Source organism: Varroa jacobsoni, unplaced genomic scaffold, assembly GCF_002532875.2.
Source record: "Varroa jacobsoni isolate VJ856 unplaced genomic scaffold, vjacob_1.0 scaffold_253, whole genome shotgun sequence".
In the NCBI taxonomy this organism is placed as follows: Eukaryota; Metazoa; Arthropoda; class Arachnida; order Mesostigmata; family Varroidae; genus Varroa; species Varroa jacobsoni.
In genome coordinates, this window is record NW_019213155.1 from 1,108,033 (window position 1) to 1,129,974 (window position 21,942).

At 37.6% G+C, this 21,942-nt stretch overlaps 1 protein-coding gene across 3 annotated transcripts; it reads right to left on the minus strand.

The window, feature by feature from the left end:
• Positions 1 to 103: 103 nt before the first annotated feature.
• Positions 104 to 9,310, minus strand: SdhA (succinate dehydrogenase, subunit A (flavoprotein)). Of its 3 annotated transcripts, none has more exons than XM_022830059.2 (11): positions 9,174 to 9,310; positions 8,867 to 8,992; positions 6,298 to 6,419; positions 5,455 to 5,596; positions 4,971 to 5,127; positions 3,204 to 3,396; positions 2,910 to 3,073; positions 2,578 to 2,732; positions 2,013 to 2,408; positions 1,557 to 1,856; positions 104 to 1,295 (listed from the first exon to the last, which is right to left on the minus strand). In XM_022830059.2, the coding sequence occupies exons 2-11, from the start codon at positions 8,978 to 8,980 to the stop codon at positions 1,095 to 1,097; spliced, it is 1,944 nt and encodes a 647-aa protein (XP_022685794.1). In that variant the 5' UTR covers positions 8,981 to 8,992; positions 9,174 to 9,310; the 3' UTR covers positions 104 to 1,094. The 3 variants fall into 3 exon arrangements, with proteins under 3 accessions (XP_022685794.1, XP_022685797.1, XP_022685796.1); XM_022830062.2 differs by having other exon boundaries at positions 9,199 to 9,300; XM_022830061.2 differs by having other exon boundaries at positions 9,186 to 9,295.
• Between the last annotated feature and the right edge of the window lie 12,632 nt (positions 9,311 to 21,942).

Sequence of the window (21,942 nt, forward strand, 5' to 3'; positions counted from 1 at the left end):
CTCCGAGGAATTCTACAGTCAAGCAATGTTTTTTTTTCTATATTATATGATATATCTAGTGTTGTGAGGCAAATGATGCAATAGCTAAAAAACAAATCGAACATCCAGCCAGTATGAATTCATGATGTATTAATTTTTCATGCCGTAAAGCTCAAAATCTACATTTAATGTGATGAGACGGTGGTTGTTTTATTTATCTTCCTATATGCACTCTTCGTGACCACTGTTTCGTTGTTTTCGGTTCCCCGAAAACTGAACACATTTCTTGCCGCTTGCTGGTACTTGTATACTTGCATGGCCTATCATTGCTTTTATTTGTTTTGAATTAAATTAATTGATTACTATTATTGATCTATCCTACAATTACTACGTATTATGAGAAGACGTTCGTCTTCTCAACTTCAATTTTAATCACATTCATTCATGCTTGCACTTCTAAGGCAGATAAATTACTGCCAATATCATATCTCCCTTATTTGCTGCAATATCAAGCCGGAGAGTCGTTATTCTTCGTGCATTTTGGTAAACATTTCGTTTACAGAAAAGACGTTACGTCGATCTGTTACGTTTCTAAATACAAATACACATGCAGCCGTTCAGAGCGACCTTGATTTTGTTTTTTACCTTGATTTTGTTTTTTATTTTCCATTTGGTCGCCTTCATATCATCATTCCTTATCTTCTTTCCCTCTGACTCTGATAGTGTAGCTCTACTATTTAAGAACGAATTTTCCCCATAAAATTGCTAATCGTGCCACATAAGTGTACATAGGCTGAGGACCTATAGAAAATGAATGATAAATCATAAAATACCGCGGCCGATGCAGTCCGATCTGTGCCAACCCTCTTCTGAGACTATCGGGGTGATTTTTTAACCTTTACATCATATTCACCATTCATCTCGGTTCTCCGCTCTGCCTCGTAATTAATTAAACGCCTATCGAGTGAAGAGTAAATAAGAACAAATAAATGAAACACGTAAACAAATAGTGTTTGCCACTATGATCGTCCCAAAATAAGCGGCGACCGTTGACACACTCGTTGCGGCGTAACTGATTACGGTTTGGCTGCTCCTAGTATAGGTTTAATGCTAGTTTAATAGACGCGAACGGCTGGAGGCACTGTTTTGCATTCCTTCTGGTCCATTGTTCTGTCAATAACAGGTCGATACTTGAGGGTCACTTTGCCTGTATCCACATTCACGTACGAAAGTGTATGTTTTCGCCAATGCTGCTCAGCGGGTAGAGGCTGCTGGCCATCAAGTGGCTTGGCATAATCGAACTCATCGATGCGAACCTGTAAACATTATCAAGAAGTAAATGACAGTCTTTCTTCAGTAGCGCGAAAATAATCTTTTCTCGCGACCTACTCCGAAAACAAATGAAGGAAATTTCCACAAATTTTTGTTGAAACGTATAAGAAAATAAAAACTGATTTTTTGTACCACCTAACCTGCAGCCATCTGTACTCAAACAACTCTTATGCTAGAACATGATATCACATTATGTTTCTATTTCGAAATAAACGTGCAAAATTATTAGCCCAGAAGCAGTTAACCTTGAAATCCTCACGAGCGTGTGCGCCACGAGACTCTTTTCGGGCCTCTGCACTGACAATCGACTGCTGCGCACATAACATCAAATTCTGCAGTTCAAGGGCCTCGATCAAATCGCTATTCCAAATCATGCTCTTGTCGTGAACCTTGACATCCTTGAGCTGGTTATAGAGTGAATCCATTATGCGGCAGCCCTCCTGCAACAGTTCCCCGGTACGGAACACAGCAGCATGATTTTGCATCGTTCGCTGCATTTTTAGACGAAGATCTGCCACATTGATGCTACCGTTGTTGTGGCGAACCTGTCGAAAACACAACAATCCACAAGTGTCATATGTCGATCTAGGCCTAGGGGTAAGTATAAATCTCTTACAAATATTTTAGAGTACTGTTTTTTTACAGTTGTAACTCTTAAGCCGCCTATTAGACAACCAATCAACTCAATCGACTCAACTTACTTTGTCGATGTTGTCGATAGATTGTTCACCATCATTTTCCTTAAGCGGAAGGGGTTTCTGGCCAGGTTTCGTGGTTTCTTTGATGGTCTTGGCACATGCGCGTCCAAAAACGACAATGTCAAGGAGTGAATTAGCCCCTAGTCGATTGGCTCCGTGTACAGATGCACACGCAACCTCACCTGCGGCATACAAACCGGGAACGACCTTATCCTGACCTTGTGGGGTGATGTCCAGTACCTGACCTTTATAATTCGTCGGAACGCCGCCCATGTTGTAATGGACAGTTGGAAGGATTGGAATGGGTTCCTTATTGACATCGACACCCGCAAACACCATTGCCGTTTCGGAGATTCCCGGTAGTCGAGTGGCCAACTGCTCTGGTGGTAGATGGTGAAGCTATTACGCAAAATAATAACACGGAATTGGTTTATTTAAATCAAACTGTTAACAAAATGATAACCTAGGTTATTACATTAGGATCCTTGAAATACTTGAATGAGCAATATATAACAATATATGAAATATGTAACTTCGGTATTTACTATAAAATATGTATTTCATTCACCTGAAGAAAGACGTGATCTTTCTCTGGCCCGACTCCACGTCCTTCGCGGATTTCGATTGTGATGGCACGTGAGACAACGTCACGAGAAGCCAAATCCTTGGCAACTGGCGCGTAGCGCTCCATGAAACGTTCGCCTTCCGAGTTAATCAGGATACCTATATTTTTCCCGGATTTAATCAGTTTTAGAGGGAGAGATTGCTTTAGTTCACATGATTTTAACCGTTTATTGTCGCACTATTTTTCTTAAGAACTATAATGTACTAAACGTCGTTCTTTTGCTTACATTCACTGAACACTACTCGATATATTGCGTGATATATATATATACTTGCCTCCTTCCCCACGACAACCTTCTGTAATGAGGCACCCAGCTCCGTAAATTCCGGTGGGATGGAACTGAATAAATTCAAGGTCCTGGCCAGGAAGTCCAGCGCGTGTGGCCATGGCGTTTCCGTCGCCCGTGCACGTATGAGCAGATGTACACGAAAAGTACGCCCTTTAAGTACAATATCAGCAAAGGTGTTGTGGAGATCGGGTCTATAATCTCATTTATGATGTTCTTGAAATAACAAACAAACACTGTACATGCACAAATTCAAATACGATAGAAAATTGACATATTTTACCGTCCGTAACCGCCGGTTGCAAGAACAGTGTTGTTAGCGTTGAATCGATGTAAGGTGCCATCCTCAAGGCACAGAGCGGTAACACCCTTGCAAACGCCGTTTTCCATGATTAGATCCATTGCGAAGTACTCGATAAAGAAGTTACACTCGAAAGCTAACGATCTACCATACAATGTGTGTAACAAGGAATGACCTAGGGTGTTCGAACACATTAAAATAGGAGAGTTATCATTATTATTAGCATAATTAGCTTCAGGAAACTGTAATGGCATTGACACTAACTAATTTTCTATTAAAGGAGGGCTTTTGTCATTTTGCGGCATGTATACAATGAAGATACGACTTAAACGTTCATTTGGGTCTTTCGTCTGAGAACATTCATTGTAGCTCTTTTCTAGATTTCTTAGGAACTCTGTCGTTTAACATCATCGCAAGAATATGCTTATATCCTACGTTATATTCACGTTGGAAGGCTGCGACCATGTAAAATAAGTCTTCAAATGTGAAATCGCTTATTTGTCGACCTGCTCCTTAAATGAAACGGTCTCTATAGGAAAAGGCTGATCAGCAGTCTTACTCTGAAGCATTGGCAACAATCAAGGCAGTAAAGGCATAAACTTCTTGAACAGCACGTAATACTAAGCACACTGATTTCAGATTTGATGCCAACATTTTACAAAACCAAGTTTGTCCGCTACCTAGCTGACCAGTAAAAAATCAGTTATGTTAGAATACAAAACTGTAGAATAGTTCATACAGAAAAACGACAGTGTCATTTGTTAGCAGCAGAAATAAACATATAAGCGCAACATTTGCGACATAAAAGGAATATAAGAAGATTATAATTATTTAAAAAACGTATCATCTCATAAAAATAAACCATGACCAAAAGCAATAACGAATTTTCGGCCATTCGTCAGTAGAAAATACCAGGACAACAATGTCATTCCGCAGCACAACCAACGATGCTATTTTTTGTGGTTCTATAATTGGGACTATTAGTCCCACCCCATGACCACAGAAGCAATACAAACGCTAAGAAAAAGCATAGTTGTTAGCATACGCGTTATGTATGTTAATCTACCAAGAAAAATATTCAGTGAAAATTAGTTTTACGTGCTAATGTAATAAAGATAAATTGTAGAGTAATATAAAAATTATTTAATATATGCTTCAGTAAGCAAAAAATTGAATCAAATTTTCATCGACCTTCTCTGCGCAAGCTTTGCAATCGTTATTCTAAAATATTTTAACTATTATTATAAATTCGCGTTGGAACATTGTAAATTATACGTGAGGTGCTATAAATAATAGTTATGAAAGTCTGATATCCCTCTTTACGCTATTTTGACCGACAATTGGTACTGATAACCCAGTTTTTTATACCCATATTAACCATACCTTTCAAGTTATTCTGTTGAAAGTGGATGATTTACAATAAAGAGCGGTAAATAATATTAACATAGTATTATTAGTTCTAGAGGAGGGAGAGAAATCAGCTGCTTGTTATTAGGATAATTTTGCCTAGTCGCGCAAAAAAACAACTGATCAAATTATTGACTCGCTGACGCAATAAAACGTTACTATCTTAAATTAAATAACAACACTTAACGCTGATAACAATTAGTGAGTAGCATTACAAATGAAACAAGTAACCATTATGATCAATAACTCAGCACAAAATGACAAACAACAAAACAAAATGTAGACGAAACGCATATATATTATATATGACATTTCAATAAGAAATTAAAAATAAAAACTTGCCAGTTCGATCAGCCACTGCGCAGCATCTGTGAGCTTGCCCCCCCTTGCCGAAGTTATAGCTCTGCCCTCCAAATGCCCTCTGGTAAATTTTTCCTTCTGGTGTTCTACTGAACGGCATGCCGTAGTTCTCTAGTTCAATGACAGCTGCTGGTGCTTCCTGTAATTAACATTATCCTTGGTAATTATATTATGATCAAGTACTGTAGTATGCATATAATGAAAATGGCAAAAATACTATTAATACATCAGGTCGCTTGTTTCGAAGCAGTCCCCAAACAGAATGTACTGCATTGTACTAGAAATTCACATAAACGGAATAAAATTAGTTCATTTTAAAGCTGAAAGCAGACAGTGTCCCAGAAAAGTTGGGTGTTTGTATGAATATTTATAACTTATTTATTAATAATATGTTATGATATAAATATGAATAACAAGTCCCGACTCCTTAACAAACACTGTCCATTGCGCGGAAAGCCTAGATCACCTTGGTCATGTAGTGGATAGCGTCTTGATCGCCTAACCAGTCGGAACCTTTTACAGTGTCGTACATGTGCCATACCCAATTGTCGGGTTCCATATTGCCCAGTGCAGCGTTAATACCTCCCTGAGCTGCTACGGTATGAGACCTGCAACAGTAACAAGTATCCAGCATTGACTATTGGTCTGGCCATATATCAGTTATACTCAAACTGCGTAATCTGTTTTATAAGTTACATTTTTATATCATGCTTGAGGAAGGCCCTCTTACCTTATATTAAAACCACCCAAGTCTTGGATAGAAACGACTCATCCTCTCAAATTATGACCCATCAAACACTCTTTGATTATACATGGATTCGAACTCGGTCTCTACATCATGCTTGAGGAAGGCCCTCTTATCTTATATTAAAATCACCCATGTCTTGGGTAGAAACGACTCATTCTCCCAAATTATGACTCATCAAACACTCTTTGGTTATACATGGATTCGAACTCGGTCTCTCAAAATCGACAAGTAACGATGTTGCTAGTCAGTTACTCGATACTGGTACTAAGGGCAGGTTTCAGGTCAAAGCAGAGTAGTTGTCGATCACAAAAGGCTTCCTGTCATATGGACGATCACGATCTAAGAGGTTATGTAGAAAATGTTCAATTGACACTTTTCTAAAGGATAATTTCTTACAGAAACATTCCCTTCTATGGAGATAATGTTCGAGATAATGCAGAAAGGCCAAGACTAAAAGAACAGACATTTCAGGATACCTAAGCTTGTCAGTTTTACGTACTGGCTTAAAGATAAATCATGAACAGATTTGGTCGGACATGTCTACTACTTCGGCGCCCTTACCTCGTTGGGAAGAGCTTGGTGATACAAGCAGTTGTGAAGCCCTCTTCTACCAAACCAAAAGCGGCTCGAAGACCCGCTCCGCCAGCACCAACAACGATCGCATCGTATTCGTGGTCGACTACCTGTAATTTTAGGGCGCCAAATCAGTAAACTCACAATTGCAGCTATCCAAATGGTTATAATTTTTGTTCCACATATAAAAGAATAACTTCATTCACACAGCTTGTGTTCGCTACAAATATGGTTCATAATCCGTGATTAAATTTAGATGAAGCTTGGCCAAAAAGATGTACAAAATGAATCGAAAAGCTGGTCATATTAAGCCCCAATTAGTTTTCTCTCTCAATAGAAACGCGTAGCTATAGTCAGCTGCATCAATCGCCAACAAATGTCGTATTTCAGACACTACTGAAGTTAAATCTTTGTGTCAATTTTTACACTCACTACCGCATTAACATAGCCCTCCAACCCAACACATATATTCTGCTCTATTAGATTAATGTGTTCAATTAAGGAACCTAACTCAAGATTGTCCATGAATAAGGTCATTGAACCGGTTGTAGGCAGACACCTTATATACTGAAATTATATTCCCATCATATTCATTACTGTATGATCAAATTGAGGCGATATAGGTAATAGAATTAGCACACTGAGTGAATTACATACTGGCATATTGAATGTCTGGTATGACAGACCAGGCCAACTTATAATAGACAAAAAGAAAAATGCAACTCGACGGTTGCTTAGAGTAAATTGCGCAATTATTTTGATAGGACAAAAGTACCAAATCTTTTAAAATCCTAAAGAAGTATTTTTCTCATTTTTGTTGTCAATCAACATATGTCAAAGCACAATAATTTGTAAAATTTAGAAATATACCTACGAATATTTTTACTTCAGAATTATTTGTACCGTAATACACTATCTAGGGTACTAAAGAGTGTTTTTAAGTAACTCTAAAATATCTTAACTCAGAAGTTCTGCAACATTCTTACTTACTTAATACCCCAGTTGCTAACAGGAAAATTTTTTGTTACATATTTGACCAATATTTAAAGATTTACTAATATGTTATGACAACGAACATTTTACTAACGGATACACAACTCTATCGAACAACGTATTACATCTTCATTGTTGTTACGTTTGATTGTTTTACATTATCTACTCCTAAGTATACTCTTGATTATTTAGTTTTTTTTAGTAATAAAACTAATGACGGCTAATATTCTAATAAAACTAATTTTGTGTTAAATACACTAGGTAGTAACCATTCATCCGATATTCTTTTAAAATACCATGCGCTTCAAACTAACTTCTTATATAATGCTACTTCTTTCATATGGAACATTAAAGTATGAACAAAGTCAGAAAAAAATTCGTTTATTTCAGATTTACTGGTAAATAGACTTTTGGCATGATGGTTGTGTTATCATAACCTCTGCTAATTTTTTTCTCTAAACGCGTTCAGTTTTAGGAGCTTTTAACCAACTCCATGTACGAAACTTAGTACCAGTAGCCCAGACGTAACAACTTTAGTCCATCGAGGCTCTGCAACGTGACTGTGTAAGAGCGATAAACTTAGTAAGATGCTTATGCAGCTTCAGGCCGTCATAGTTGACAATTTGCTATTTTTATTTATAAACTGTCGAAACTTTGGTACTTCTCCTTAAAGCAATGCAGTAGCAATGCCACTGTTATAAAGGCGTCTCACAGCTTTAATGTAAAAAATCTTCTTGGGCTGTAATAGATGTATTAATGAACATCCGGTTATTCTACGCAAACATCGGTTAAGAACATTCTTTTAGCAAAGCCACGGCGTTCCTCTATTTCGTCGTGTAGCCAAGCGACACCAACTACCCTAAATTACGAAAAACGATTGATCTTGCGTATTCAATAAACGAATAATGATAAGAATCTTATTCGTGCAACAAATTTGAACTTATCATGGGAGCTAGTGTAACTGTTATAGTGGATGGTCATTTCAATGGGAGTCCTCCACAGATTTTATTTATTATTTTAGAGTTCTTCGTTATCTATCATCTAGCCCACAACATCGCCCAGTACGAATTTTCACAGGTTAGAACCACTGAAGAATATAACATTTCGTGTAAAAAAAAATTCCCAATACAAGTTTACAATTTGTCTGTTTTACAATTTGTCTGTACATTTTCTTCTGTATATACATACACCGTTGTTATTTACGTGCATAATCGTGTTTCTAGAATGCGGTTTCTATATAACCATACTATAATCGTCAAACAGGCAGACCGCTTGGAAAGTGATACCGCTTGCTATTGCCAGACCTGTTTACATGGCGATATCTCTGGTCTTAAAAAGCCAACTGCAAGTTAAGAGAAATTTTCACTTTCCAACTACAGCCAATGAGTAGAGGTACCGGCTTATGGCTCGTTCGAATGCCTGGAACAAATGCACAGACGGGCCTGCTATTTGGAGCAGGCAATTGCATTCGTGTCAGAGTGGGGTTGTAAGTTAATCTAATTTCTACAACCACTGACAGAAATCACTTCACTCTTCGAATGTAGTGTTACTCTATTTAACACACCTTATAACCCTTAATATTGGCTTTGTTGTTGAGCGCGGATGAAGCGGAGAGGCCCCTGGTAATCTGCGGAGCCCGCAAGCCGGTGGACCGCAATGCCCTCAGCAAGGTCGCCATACCGCCTACCGTCTAAGTAGCAGAATGAGCAAGAAAACAAACAATATAATACGACTTTAAATAATTAGTCTTGTAACAGAGAATTTTTCCACTACAACAGACACACTTAGCAAGACTAATCTAGACAGAATATAGAACATAATGGCTACTTATGCTCCTTAAAGACATATTAAAAAATGGCTATAGACCATACCACGATACAAACTTTGCACACGTACACCGCAGTAGCTAGCAAATATTATCGGCCAGTCGGCCTATTCTTCCAGTAGAGCAGGCTGTTCAGACTACCGCACAATTTTCTGTTGGGCACTTTACTTGCCCGCTGGTTGACCACAATAAACTAGCTGACATATCGCTCCGCGGCAGACGCATCCCGCGTAATTTGAAATTTACTAGAAGAGAACAGGGTATAAAGCATGGAACAATTGCGGGAGAAACGAGTACGGCTCTCATCGATAAATATTAATTAGACTATGAAGATAAATTGTTCGAAACATATAAATGCGCCCATTTACTGTATTTGTAGGCAAATATTTCATGGCCAAGCCTATCCTTAGTTAGAATGTCAAAGATCGTCGATGCCCAGCCCGCTGTTGTGTTGCTTACGGTTTCGTCATTGTTTTTTGGAGTGGACGCTCAATAAATTTACTGAAAAATGGCCTACACAAGCACGAGTTAAGAGAAAAAATATGGGAAAATCGTGCACCTGATTGACTACAATGGAAATCTGCTTCGGAATCGTTGGCGATAGAACTTAACACTAAAACCATTGAGTTAAGATAAGTAATTTCAAATTTTTGTTGAATTTGCCTAAGTTTAATTTGTTGTTAGTTTCCTAAGTTGCTTGACTGTTATGGAGCACAAAGGTATATTTCACACACTATGTATTTTTAAGCTGTAATCTACAATGATTTAACAAATGCCTTAAATCGTTTGTTGTAAGTTGGCCTCTTTCACGTCTTCCGTATTGTCTTCAAACATTTTTAGCAAAAAACTGATTCGTCGCGTGAATGTAATAGTAAAAGGAATTTAAAAGGCAACTGCCATACAATAAAAGCATCTTTGTTAATTATTCCAAAGGGCGTCAATAAAAGTTTTGCACAACTAATAAAATTCTAAAAACGTTTGTGATAGAGAGGTATCATATTTACTTACAGAGAAGCCAAAAGCACAACATGCTCTAGAAACTCCTCCAATAAAGAGACTTGGTGGAGCACCGCTGAATGGTTATAACAAGGTAAAACATCTAACAAATCAACCAGTGAATAGTGATTGAAAATATGGGCACGGGTACCATATACAAGAAACACTGAAGAGACGTGCAAATCGATCGGTGCATTTTATTGGGTCCGAGTACCACGTATTTGTCTGCTAACCATGAGCGCACGTGATGGTAATGAAGTATCTAACGGCGACACCGGACGTAAAACACGAGCCATAGAGAGGATTGCGAATGAATAATGCGTCAGAGATGCTAAGCTTTTTACAAAAAAAATTCTAATTTACACTGTGTTATCTTATTACGGTTATCTATACAATATTGTTTAAGATAAAAGGCTGTTACACATATTTATCGCTCTGGTGAACAAAATGAAACGTTGAAGCAGCACAAGTAATCTTAATTCATTCCAAATCACATATGGTATCAACGCATTTTGTACTTGCAGATTTGCGAGTGCGGTTAAGGTTAGCAATTACAATTAAATGTCTATGATTTACAAGAGCCTTTGCTTGTAGTGCAATATTGTAAGTCAACGGGTATTATATATTTGAGTTTCAACATGCTACTAGTACAGAACAGTCAACGAAACAATCTCAAAGTATACCTAAAGACGGTTTTTGTTTAGTATCGTAAAGTGGCGGCATAATTAGCAAGTCTGATGATATCCTTCGACAGTTAATAGTTATCAATATGCTCCAAGAAAGCTGGCTCATTTGATGTAAATACGTAAATATAAAATTGTTAAATTGGATCGGATAAAGATAGTTTAACTGGTACTCTTTATTTGCTTGTGTATTTATTTTGTTCCAAAAGGAAACTCAAGACTAGACAATTGAATTTAGTTGCTACATATTTAGCGATTAATATTCAGCTATCTTAAAAAGTTATGGAACACAGAAATACATCGATGAGCAGCGAGATTTTAAGCTATTATTATATAATCATTATAACACATTAGTCTTAGAGTTGCTTTAGGGTTCCAAGTCTAAGTAGGGTGATCAGTCTCCTCAATGGCGTATCTAAGTATCGTTTAAGGCTGCATGATGTGGCGTCTCTCGGTTTTCAACGTGGACAAGAGTTCCGATTTTGCGCTACCCTGTCGTCAATGCTAAGATCTCACTGCCTTTCGTTTACCTACACACATTTACACTTCAAAAAAGAGCCCAGATTTATACAATATTATGTAAAATCGCAGTCTAAATATGTTCAGATCAGACAAATCGTAGCTATCAATAGTAAAAGAACATTGAGTTTAATAAACAAACTAGATATGACGAGCTAATTTGCATTCTCCGGCTGACTTTTAGTTTTCGAGGGGCCGAAACATCTCGTATAACTCTGCCATGGCTGGCGTTATAGCACTGCAATAAATTGATATGGTGTACCCGTGTTACTAGTGTCTTTTATAAAGTAGGGGCTTTTTGGCAGGCATGATATGTATATACGGGTCGAGACTTTATTGCTTATATGAGACTAATTTACGGGATCTAGTGTCATTTCGAAATATTGATTTTGCTTAAATAATATTACATATATCTCAGTGCGTTGACTGTAAAGCAATTTATTATCCAATTGAATGCCTTATTTATTTTATTCAGTTGTTAGAGGATCTTAGTAGATTCCATATTTTAAACAGAAAACATTCTGTATTTGTCCAATTTGTATAAGTCAGACTAGGTACAATATTAGAATATTAATAAACTGACTAACCATATTTGGCGGTGGGTGTGCTACGTTCAATTTGGCAGTATGGATCAGGGCAAGTTATTTATATATATATATATATATATATATATCATAAAAACTATGATTTTTTGCGATCATCCCCCACAAATACGTACAAAATATTGAGTGTTTTAAGTGGACAAAATTATTGCGCATTCGAACTAATGACAGCGTTAAGTAACCTACAGGATAGAAAAGAGGTGGGTTGCTTATCCATACTTGGAACGAAATTAAATCACTCTCTCAAAGCCTTTACGTCCTCCCTCTTTATCAAAGGCCGGCGATTACAAGGATCTTAATGTTAATGGGTAACACTCTCATGCTGCCAGGCGAATACCCTACACGTGGGGTACAGGTGCGCGTAACGTGTTTTTCTATTTTATAAAATAAGCTAAATAGCTTGAAATAATTTTAGTACATGGGTTATATATTATTTGAGCAGTTTAAATTTAATACGTTAAACAAAAAGGTGTTGACGAGCAAATTTTGATGGCCTGCTATCTATTAGATAGTTTCAATGGAAAATACTGGGCACCGTCCAGAGACGAGCTTTAAAGTAGGGAATTTACGTTTGCTGATGAAGATGATGTCGCCATGTCTTACAACAGTAGCTGCAATATTACACAATTATACTTTCAAGGCTTTTTTTAGTTTTCGTTCATATTAATATGAAGAAAAAGGGCCGTCGATAAGTACGTTTGATATACAAGGTCCCTCTTTGCTATTAGTTTATCGATTTAATCTCAAGCTATTATCAGCGTCGATAACGTTCCCTAGAAAATAAAACATTCAAAATCTGCTTTTCAAAATAGCTGACTTCAAACAAAATATTTTATTACATGTCTCTTAGCCCAGGTCAGTTAAAATGTAAAGTAGTTTATTCGTGATTTATCATGTTAAAAAAAAGCAACTTTCGGGTCGATTAGAGTCAAAATTGGTGCCTCACGGGGATATTATGAGAATTTTCTCATAACGTAATTTTCTGGAATGTTTATTATTTTTCTCAGCTCTAACTGATTGAACGGAATATCAATACAATTAATATATTACAGCACATAGAGAAACTTACTGATTGCACAGTGAAGTAAGTTGTTACGTCAACTCTATAGCGAAAGAATATAGGGAAACGCTCTAGACTGTATTGGATGAACAAGAAGTTTACCTTTCCTTTTTACCGTTTTGAGTTCGCCTTTAGCAGCACGATGAAGAGCCTTCGACACAAGAGCCTTGTTACGGTATAAGTAGAGGCACTATAAAAAAACATTGTGTACGTGCATTTGGTACAAATATTGGGTCCGAGAATAACTCATAAACTATCCAATAAAGCCATCTCTAATTTTTTTTTTCATAGATTAAGCTGTCTATCTCTATCTACATTTACACATTCACCATCATTTAATCTCTGCATGTATTTAAATAAATAAATTAAAGGCTAGTTCCAGAAGCATTTAGGCAGCCATAGACCGCGCATGCAGACATCTTCGCGCATCACTTAATGATAGAAACTGGTTGAACTTTTTGCCCTCCGCACCTCATGCTAAAGCGAATTTTACTGGCTTCCGCGAATACAAAGTAAATTTACGATATTAGATTACTCAAAAATTCGATGATTATAGTAATGCAATTATAATAATAATAATATAAATCAATTCACCAGGCTGTATTACAGAGGATCTGTTTCTTGCTTGCTTAGATACATAGATTAAGTTACTATATTGAGCCAAATCTGTGGAAGACACGCGGGGGCTATATGCTAAAGATCACGTAACCGAGATCATATACCCACAGAAATCATTTGAAGTAGTACGCAAGACGCGTGACTTTGCATATGACCGACTTCGTACATTGTTGTCGTTAACTTATGTAATTACATCCTACCAAACTCAGATCCAAAAGTTAAATAAAAATTCAATTGGGTATCTGAATTAAGCTGTATGATTTTCGCCAAACAAAACTGTATGTATATATATATATATATATATATATATATATATCTAATCTGTGCTGAAATTACGAAAAATCTATTTCGCTATTCTTCGTATTTTTGTAGGAAAGACCTTAAAGCCGACCTCTGGCTTAAAATTTATAAATGTTTCTTTTCGGATTGTAATGAGGTTAAACAAATAGCCAGGTAAGTTGAGCTTTTCCTTTGGGGAGCAGTCCGCGAGCTTATTTAGAATTTTTGCCACTTATCGGCCTCTAACGCCTCACGGTCATACCATATCAAAGCAGCGCTTCTGAGAGACCTCCCAATCCTCCACACGACTTGGTCCTCAGGCCATTGTTCTTGGGCTATCTGACGCTTCACCTCCTCGATCTGGTTTCTCAGATTTTCGTTTTCGGGCTGGCCCGAGGTTCATCACTGCGTTTTTTGCCGTATTGAGCGGCCTCCACTAAGCCGCCTATATTTTCCTCCATCAGAACATTGACACGAAGTTGCAAGGCAATTATTGTATCTCCACTGTTTATTTACCTCAAACCACTCTGTCAACCTCTACTCTACGCTTTAAGTACCAAAAAAACATCTACTATAATATAATACTAGAAGTATTTATGTCGATCCGTTTATATATATATATAATTAGTAGTGAATTTGAGGAACACTCGGTTATATGCTACAATCAAAATGAATTGAAATGAAAACACTTCAACTTGTGATCATTGAGCTCTTATTTTCGTACAGATTTTTTCTGAAGCGTATAACACACACACTCTCACATATAAGCTACCCTTTACTGCTAAACTAATCAACCATAGCTTTTCAGTTATATTAAACGACGTGATACACGGATAGCAAAATAGCATATTAAATGACTTATGCGGTAAGTGGGCCCCTGCTACTGCAGTGTCGGATGTATCGGACGATTGCTTACCTTGACAGCGTATCGATGGCTGATCAGTGGCTTTGGCTAATCCAAGGTAAAGCACCAGGTTTAAGACTAGTCTGCTACACGATGTCAACGTATACAACATGACGTTGAGTATTGCATTTATACACATATAACATAGATATAGTAAAGGTAATGTATCTACAGCTATTCATTACAGTATACATGTACTATCCAGAAATGGCTGCGCTAAGAATGAGCACTTGGTCTTATTAAAAGATGGCAATCTGAAATTCATACGAGAACATCTTTCATTGACGCAGAGACAGCGTCGATTGCCTATAAATGATGATAAAAGTTAATGTGCTAGCTAAAAAAAACGTTGCACATAGTGCCACCGTTGAGTATTAGAATAAAAATGTGGCTTGATGCTGAAAGCGCAAAGTCAACTTCTTCAGATATATTTACGAGTAAAAATCAACACTTTATCCTTAATAAAAAGTTTCCTCTTAATTGCAGTTCCCGATGACAATTTAAAATAAGTACTAAAAGCTTTACTTGTGAGGGATTTCCCTTGCTTTAACTTGTAAATTGAGCTGCTCTACGTCATACCCAAATAATAACTTCTCAAATTCATTGACTTTTTATACAATGCGCAGTCTAAGTAAAATTTAAGTTATGTAGAAAAGGACACTTTCTCATAAGGGAGATAGGCTGAAAGACATTTTACAATAGAGGAAGGCACAGCTATCAACAGTTAATATGTGAAAATTATGTCTGCGTGCATATGTGTGGAAGACATAATCCATTGTCGTCGAAAGACAGACATGCAACAAGGCCTCCGCCGAATACAAAGCGTTGGCCAAGGTTGGACTATCAATAAGCCATTGTCCGGGTTTGCCTAATATGACGGTTTTTTTTTAAGTACTGGGCTTTATCTATAACAGAAATTATGGGTTTTGTATTGGAGCCATTTTAAATGCATTGCTTATATAAGTTTTACCAGATTATTCCTCCGGGCTTTTGCTTGTTCAACCATTGCATATCCCAAAGTGCATCTGCCGCTTCATCTAAAAAACGCTAAGATCACTTTCTGCAGACTTCAAATTTTATTAAGCTACAATCTAAGATATTGACCCAGTCTGGGATACCATTCAGTGAATTTGCGTGCCTACAGGAAATATCCGCGACGTTTTTGGACTTGCCCTTCAAGGCGTTGCCGACTTCTACACCTACTTGAGCCCCATCGTTGACTAAAAATGTTAAAAATCTTCGTCTTTTCTTACACTGGACTTTAAACCACTAATAACATGATAGCTTGTGACTAGATTTAATTAGAGTTGTTTACTGCCACACGGCTACAGTTATTATTATCATTATTATGTAGACTTCTTTCATACAGGGCATTTTGTGACTAGTGGAAACTGTTCCGGCTACCTCCTACTACTTAGAAAGGTATCGTGACGTACCAATTCTGGAAAAGAACTGTTTTTTTTTATCAGCCAGATCAAAGTAAGTTATCCAGTATTACTTTATAAACACAATTCCTAAAATGACAACCTGAACCGACCCTAAAAACAAGTCTAGGTTCATAAATTAACTTTCTTTTTACCTTTCCTGGTAGTGATCAAAAACTTATAAAATACAGGTCAACACAGCACAGTATCTCAATATCATAAAAAATGCATAGAATCATATAAAAATATTTAGCGTCATTTGGGTTATTAATTTAAATTAGGGGGAGACGAGCGGCATGATATCAACCACAATTTATTTGATTAATTTTTTTACCTACTTAAATTATAACTTGTGGACGCGTACACATTGTTTGGGTCTCATGGGAGCTGTTCAAGCAATTATCATCATGTGGGCTCGCGATTTCATACCGAACTACAATATGGGACTCATTAGCATAGTATTAGTTAGCCTAGTTTAGAAACAGAGATACCCCCTTGAAGATCAGGGTGCTCTTGTACAAAGCTTTTACTAACATCTAAACGTATAAATATCCTTGAATTATATTTAATTCTCGTACAAAAACTGTCACTTTAGATCATAGTTGAAAGCAGTCTCGACCGGGTATTCTGGATCACCTTAGTCCATACTCTGTCCTTAAATGAGGCTCAAAGCAATTCTTTATTGAATCAAAATAATTGCAGTTCGAATACTACCTCAATTTAATGGCATCTGATAAAATTATTTTGTGATTTTAATTGACTCATTGTACCTCGTGCAAAAGTGACACCCATGTCGTTGAGTTAACAAATAAGTCCTGACCGTTCAGTTCTCCATGTAAGTTACAATTTTATCATAGGATCGCACCTAACTTCTGCTTGCTTTTACGATCATTGATAGGCCGTACTTTCGGAGTATTCGAAGTACCCTTCAAACGAAACGAAACCTTCGAAACGAGCAAATTTCAATGATTTAAAGAATTTTTATATCTGGTTGACCCTCGGCTTGGATTGCCTCAGAGCTCCCGAACAGTACGTATCTCTTAGTCGCCATATTTCGTTAGCGATACACATCTCCGTTTTTGGTACTGATGATGGTCTTCAGCAGCCTTGCTAAAAATACTTTTGATTACTGGAGTTTAAAAGTTCGCGGTTTATGTTTTAGTGTCGCAAGGTGTCCTGTATTTCGATTAATCGAATACAAATCGGTTGAGGAAGTTGCTAGCCAGGTAAGCTTCTATCAATGCATTTTTTCAATAGCGTTTCCATTCAATTGGCGTTTTTGTATGGCTGCGTTTTATGCCACTTCTTCAGTCATATAACAAATGCTTACGCCATATAACGAATTTAAATTTTGCTTCCGCATTGTTTATCTGTGACTCAGTATAACGACATTCATATTTCACGCTTATATTAGACCGGGAACTCTAAACACACAAAAGCTCTACGCTTGTAGAGTAAGCATTTGTACATTTACATGAGCGGTTGGTTTCGCGTTATAGTAAAATTTAACCAGGTTATGTTGCAGGATTGTTTAGTGACGATAATATGATTAAAAGATAGGAAGATCTCTATATGAGGGGTTGATGCGTATCATATGGCTATACAAATATTTGGCAATTTAAAGAAAAATTTGATGTGGGTTACACACGACAGTGTCTTAAAAATTGAAGAGCCTTCATTTACAGGAGTAGCTTATATATATATATAGACAATTTGTTCTAAAAGCGACGGTATAACTCAGCTGTTATGCCATTTAGAGCAAATACAAAATTTGATAATAAGATCGACACTGAACTGGCAGAATGCTTATCGAATAGTGCTACAAAATAAATGTATTTTGGCTGGAGCGAGGTTGAAGCTGCTACGTACAAGTTTGACACGAACATGTCCTAATTTGTGACCAAATTTAGCGTAACGAACTAGCGGCGAATTAGCAATTGCTGCGGCTTTATTGAAACGTAAAGATTTGAAGGTGCACTCAAAGGAACTACGTTCCTTCATCCGATGGTAAACTGAGCCTCGTTTTTCGAAAGCGATGCATCTATACAAAAATAAGCTAACTCTGAAAATATCTATATTCGGCTGATCACTGTCATACGATCATGTTCCATTTTGGTGCTCGTTTTCCTGTCCTGCACAGCCATTTTAGCTCTTCGCTATGCCTGTCCGGATTCTAAAATATGTATCCATTCCCATACGACAAGAAGTGGGGGGCGCAGAAAGCGACTGCGAGGGGAAAGGAACCTCGACGTGAAAATTGCCAGCAGTCGCGCTATGAGAAATTTCGCGTGCGTCAGACAAATAGCCTACTTGGAGTTAGAAGATTGTCCTAAATATGAGGTTTCATACGATCGATTATTATTGTGGTAAGTCACTGTTGAGCACGCTCTCTAGAACGCATTGAATAACACTGAATAACTGATGAATGACGAGGTACGCAACCTATTACTTTTAATATGGGAATGTATGAGTCATGCGCACGGCGCAATAATCCATCGATACAATATCGGCTTCATTCCTTTGAGTCATGACGACCCCAGTCTGTAATGCCAACGCAGCGTTACCATCCAACCTGTCTCATATGTGGTTATAAGCAAAACGAAGAAACATTTCGTTGTCAGTCCAGCCGGACAAGCCGAAATACGGTAATGTAGTTCTCAAAAACATGCAGTTAGTTCCTTACAGCGGTAACTTGGAAACATTGGAAAAGTGAAAAGCTCAGCCATGCTATTTGGAAATGACCTTCCTTTACGCGTGTGAGCTTTTTGTGTCAGCTGATGTTATCCTATTAGATGATGCACAAGCTAATAAAAATTTTATCAGCCATTGATTTAACACAAACAACGCGTGTCCACTGAGGGCGAATATAGCATTGAAATATGGGTAAGATGTATCCTCCTGGTTAAACCTGTTTCAATAGACATCTATGGAACAGCCAAACACAAGGGTCGTTTTAGAGAGTTTGCAGTCGAGCGAATCATTTGCCATAGCAACAAATGACATTGCCAAAACGCTACACGCACGGATCAGAAACCCGCAGATAAGACTTTGTTTCAAAAACACCTAAATAACAGTTTAAAACAAATCTTCAAGGCACCTCTCTAGTCCGAGTAGATTCTGAGATGACCCAGAAATATAGCTTTAATATGAGCTTTTCAACTTATGAACACAAGCAATATTTGAATACAGCCATAACTATTTTCATTTGTATAATTACTATGTTGAATAAAATTACTATTGTGGTTAGCTATGGGCGAGACAGGTGTTGCATAATCTCGGTAAGAATAGAGGGCTCTGTGCTAATTTGTATCTATGCATTCAACTGTGTTCCCCTAATAAAATAGCTAGCCACCCTCCGTAGCCCACAAGCAGTATGCATATATTCTAAACGTTTTTTTTTTATCATTTCATTATAGGACATGGAACTACGTCACTGTTCCATATCATTCATTCATTATATAAGCCCTGTGCGGAGCACAGTATAGCAGGTGTGCGTCTACAGGATAGCGGCATTTGCTGCCACAATATTATATTAACAGCTACTGCTCACCTGTACAACTGTATGCAGTGTCACGTGCAATAAAGGTGAGTGCGGATAACAAGCGGGTGACCGAAGAGGCGCGACCGGCGGGCCGTTCGTGTCGAGTCCGCGCTGAATCATGAATGGCGCATGAAATCCTTAGAGCGATGTGGACACAGAACGTACGCGTATAGGCCCCTGTAGCGGCGGCTGGAGCTTTGGGTATCGTAAGGGTAGGCATCGACGGCGAAAGCATCGACCGGTGGAATTCCCATTGAGACGACGCAGACCGCTTGGACAGACGATTTTGCCACGTACGAGACATAAAAGTCATCGCATAAACAGTCAAAACTTTGAGAGAGTGGACGACAATGGTGAGATTTACGTACACAACCATGTAGAAAATAAAGAGAAATGTGTCGTATTTTCTAAACAGATACACGACCGAATTGGAAAAGCGAAAGGGTCAGGATTAAACCGCGTAACCTTTCAGTGAACCTGCTGAGGCCTTTGCCGATAGTAAACCAATCAGTTTGCCGATTTTCCCATATCATCGACCTACGGACTATTTTGTGAGTTGTTGAACGCTTACTCACTTGTTTACGGCTGATTCAACCACAGAGAAAAAAAAAAAAACTATAATATACTAGCATGTAAAAAGGTTACGTCACAGATTTCTTAATGTGTGTAAATTGAGAAAATTAAATTTCAGAAGAAATTTTATTATATTATACATACAGGTGTGGTCATGTGTAAATCGCTGATGTTTTTTCCGGAGACCTTTGTCAACTAACTTGGGTTATTGTTTTGAGCTGCACTAGAAAACAACTAATCGAATGAATCTAGTGTTGTTTACTTTGAGTCTTATTGACATCATACGTTGCCACATTCTCTATATCGATGAGAAATAAAGCTCTGTTTCCTCACACCTAGTTCTAAGCATGCGGACCATCAACCGATTACGTAGTTGTCGAAGACGCCATGACAGAAACACAGTTTAGATATTCAGTCAAGCGGTGGATAGGGTCGCCTTATGCGAGAAACAAATCGCTTATTGGTCGAGAAATTCAACTTTTTACAGCATAGGTAGAAAAACTAAACTGAGATTGGACAATAAATGCTTCCGATTCTCTTCTAAGGACAATGTTCGTAGCAAATTTAAACATACCCAAAAAATAAGCCAACATTTAATAGTTAATTGAAATCTGGTTATTGTAAGTTGCCAAACTTTAGCCTGGCTACGTGTTGCAGTGTGGCTGCTAGTATTAACACAGTTGGCGTTAATTAAATAAAAACATCTCAATTTTTGTTATTACAAATTATAGACGTCTTCCGCATCGTTTCAGAATTCATCGCGGCAGAACGAAAGACGCATTTTCGTTAATGCAAATCCAATGAGCATCGAAAATTAAAAAAAAAAATAATCAAGAAACCTGACGAAAAAATAATTTTATTTATTAACGTTAGTTTATATACTATATATAGTTTATAATTATTAATTATTTGGTAACATCCTTCGTTGAGTAATTTTTTGCTTTGGAAGCCACTAACCGTCTTCAAATGTTTGTTCTCTAATATTAGCTGGACCAAGCTACCTGCTTTTAGTTACCGCAGCTGTTTCCTTTTTATGCTGTCGACGATTAGCATTGGTTTTCGTATTTATCGTTCGTTCTGTACCTTCTGCTTTCCTGATCCATTTTAGGTAAAATTGATCGCAGAAGGAAAAGGCGGTTTCTGACTGTAGTGATTAAATTATACAATACTTCTTATATATGTTAGCCGTTGACTACACTATTTAGCGCATCTTTTCCGTTAAAACTACTACCAGCTGGTTGTATGACAACTTCTATAACTAACATATATTGGCTCATTTATGTAATAAACAGCTCCAAGCATCGCGCATTTACTCCGTTACAGGCGATGCTGATATCTGCGTTTTGTGTCCGTACGTTTATACGCTCGCCGGTTCGGTTATCGGCCCCTCGACCTTTCAATCAAGAATGCGTGAAAAATAACCCCGTGGCGTTGATCGTCACGTGTCGTCGTCACTGATGGCGACGACGACGACGTTGATGATGATGTTGATCGTAGCTTGTAAGATGGTTAGACGATAGCTTGGGGTGGCTGTCGCAGCTTGTCCTGCTCCGGTTTCGGATAATAGTTAGTCAGTAATAGCCGATAATGGTCAGCAGATGCCCTATGCTCTACTG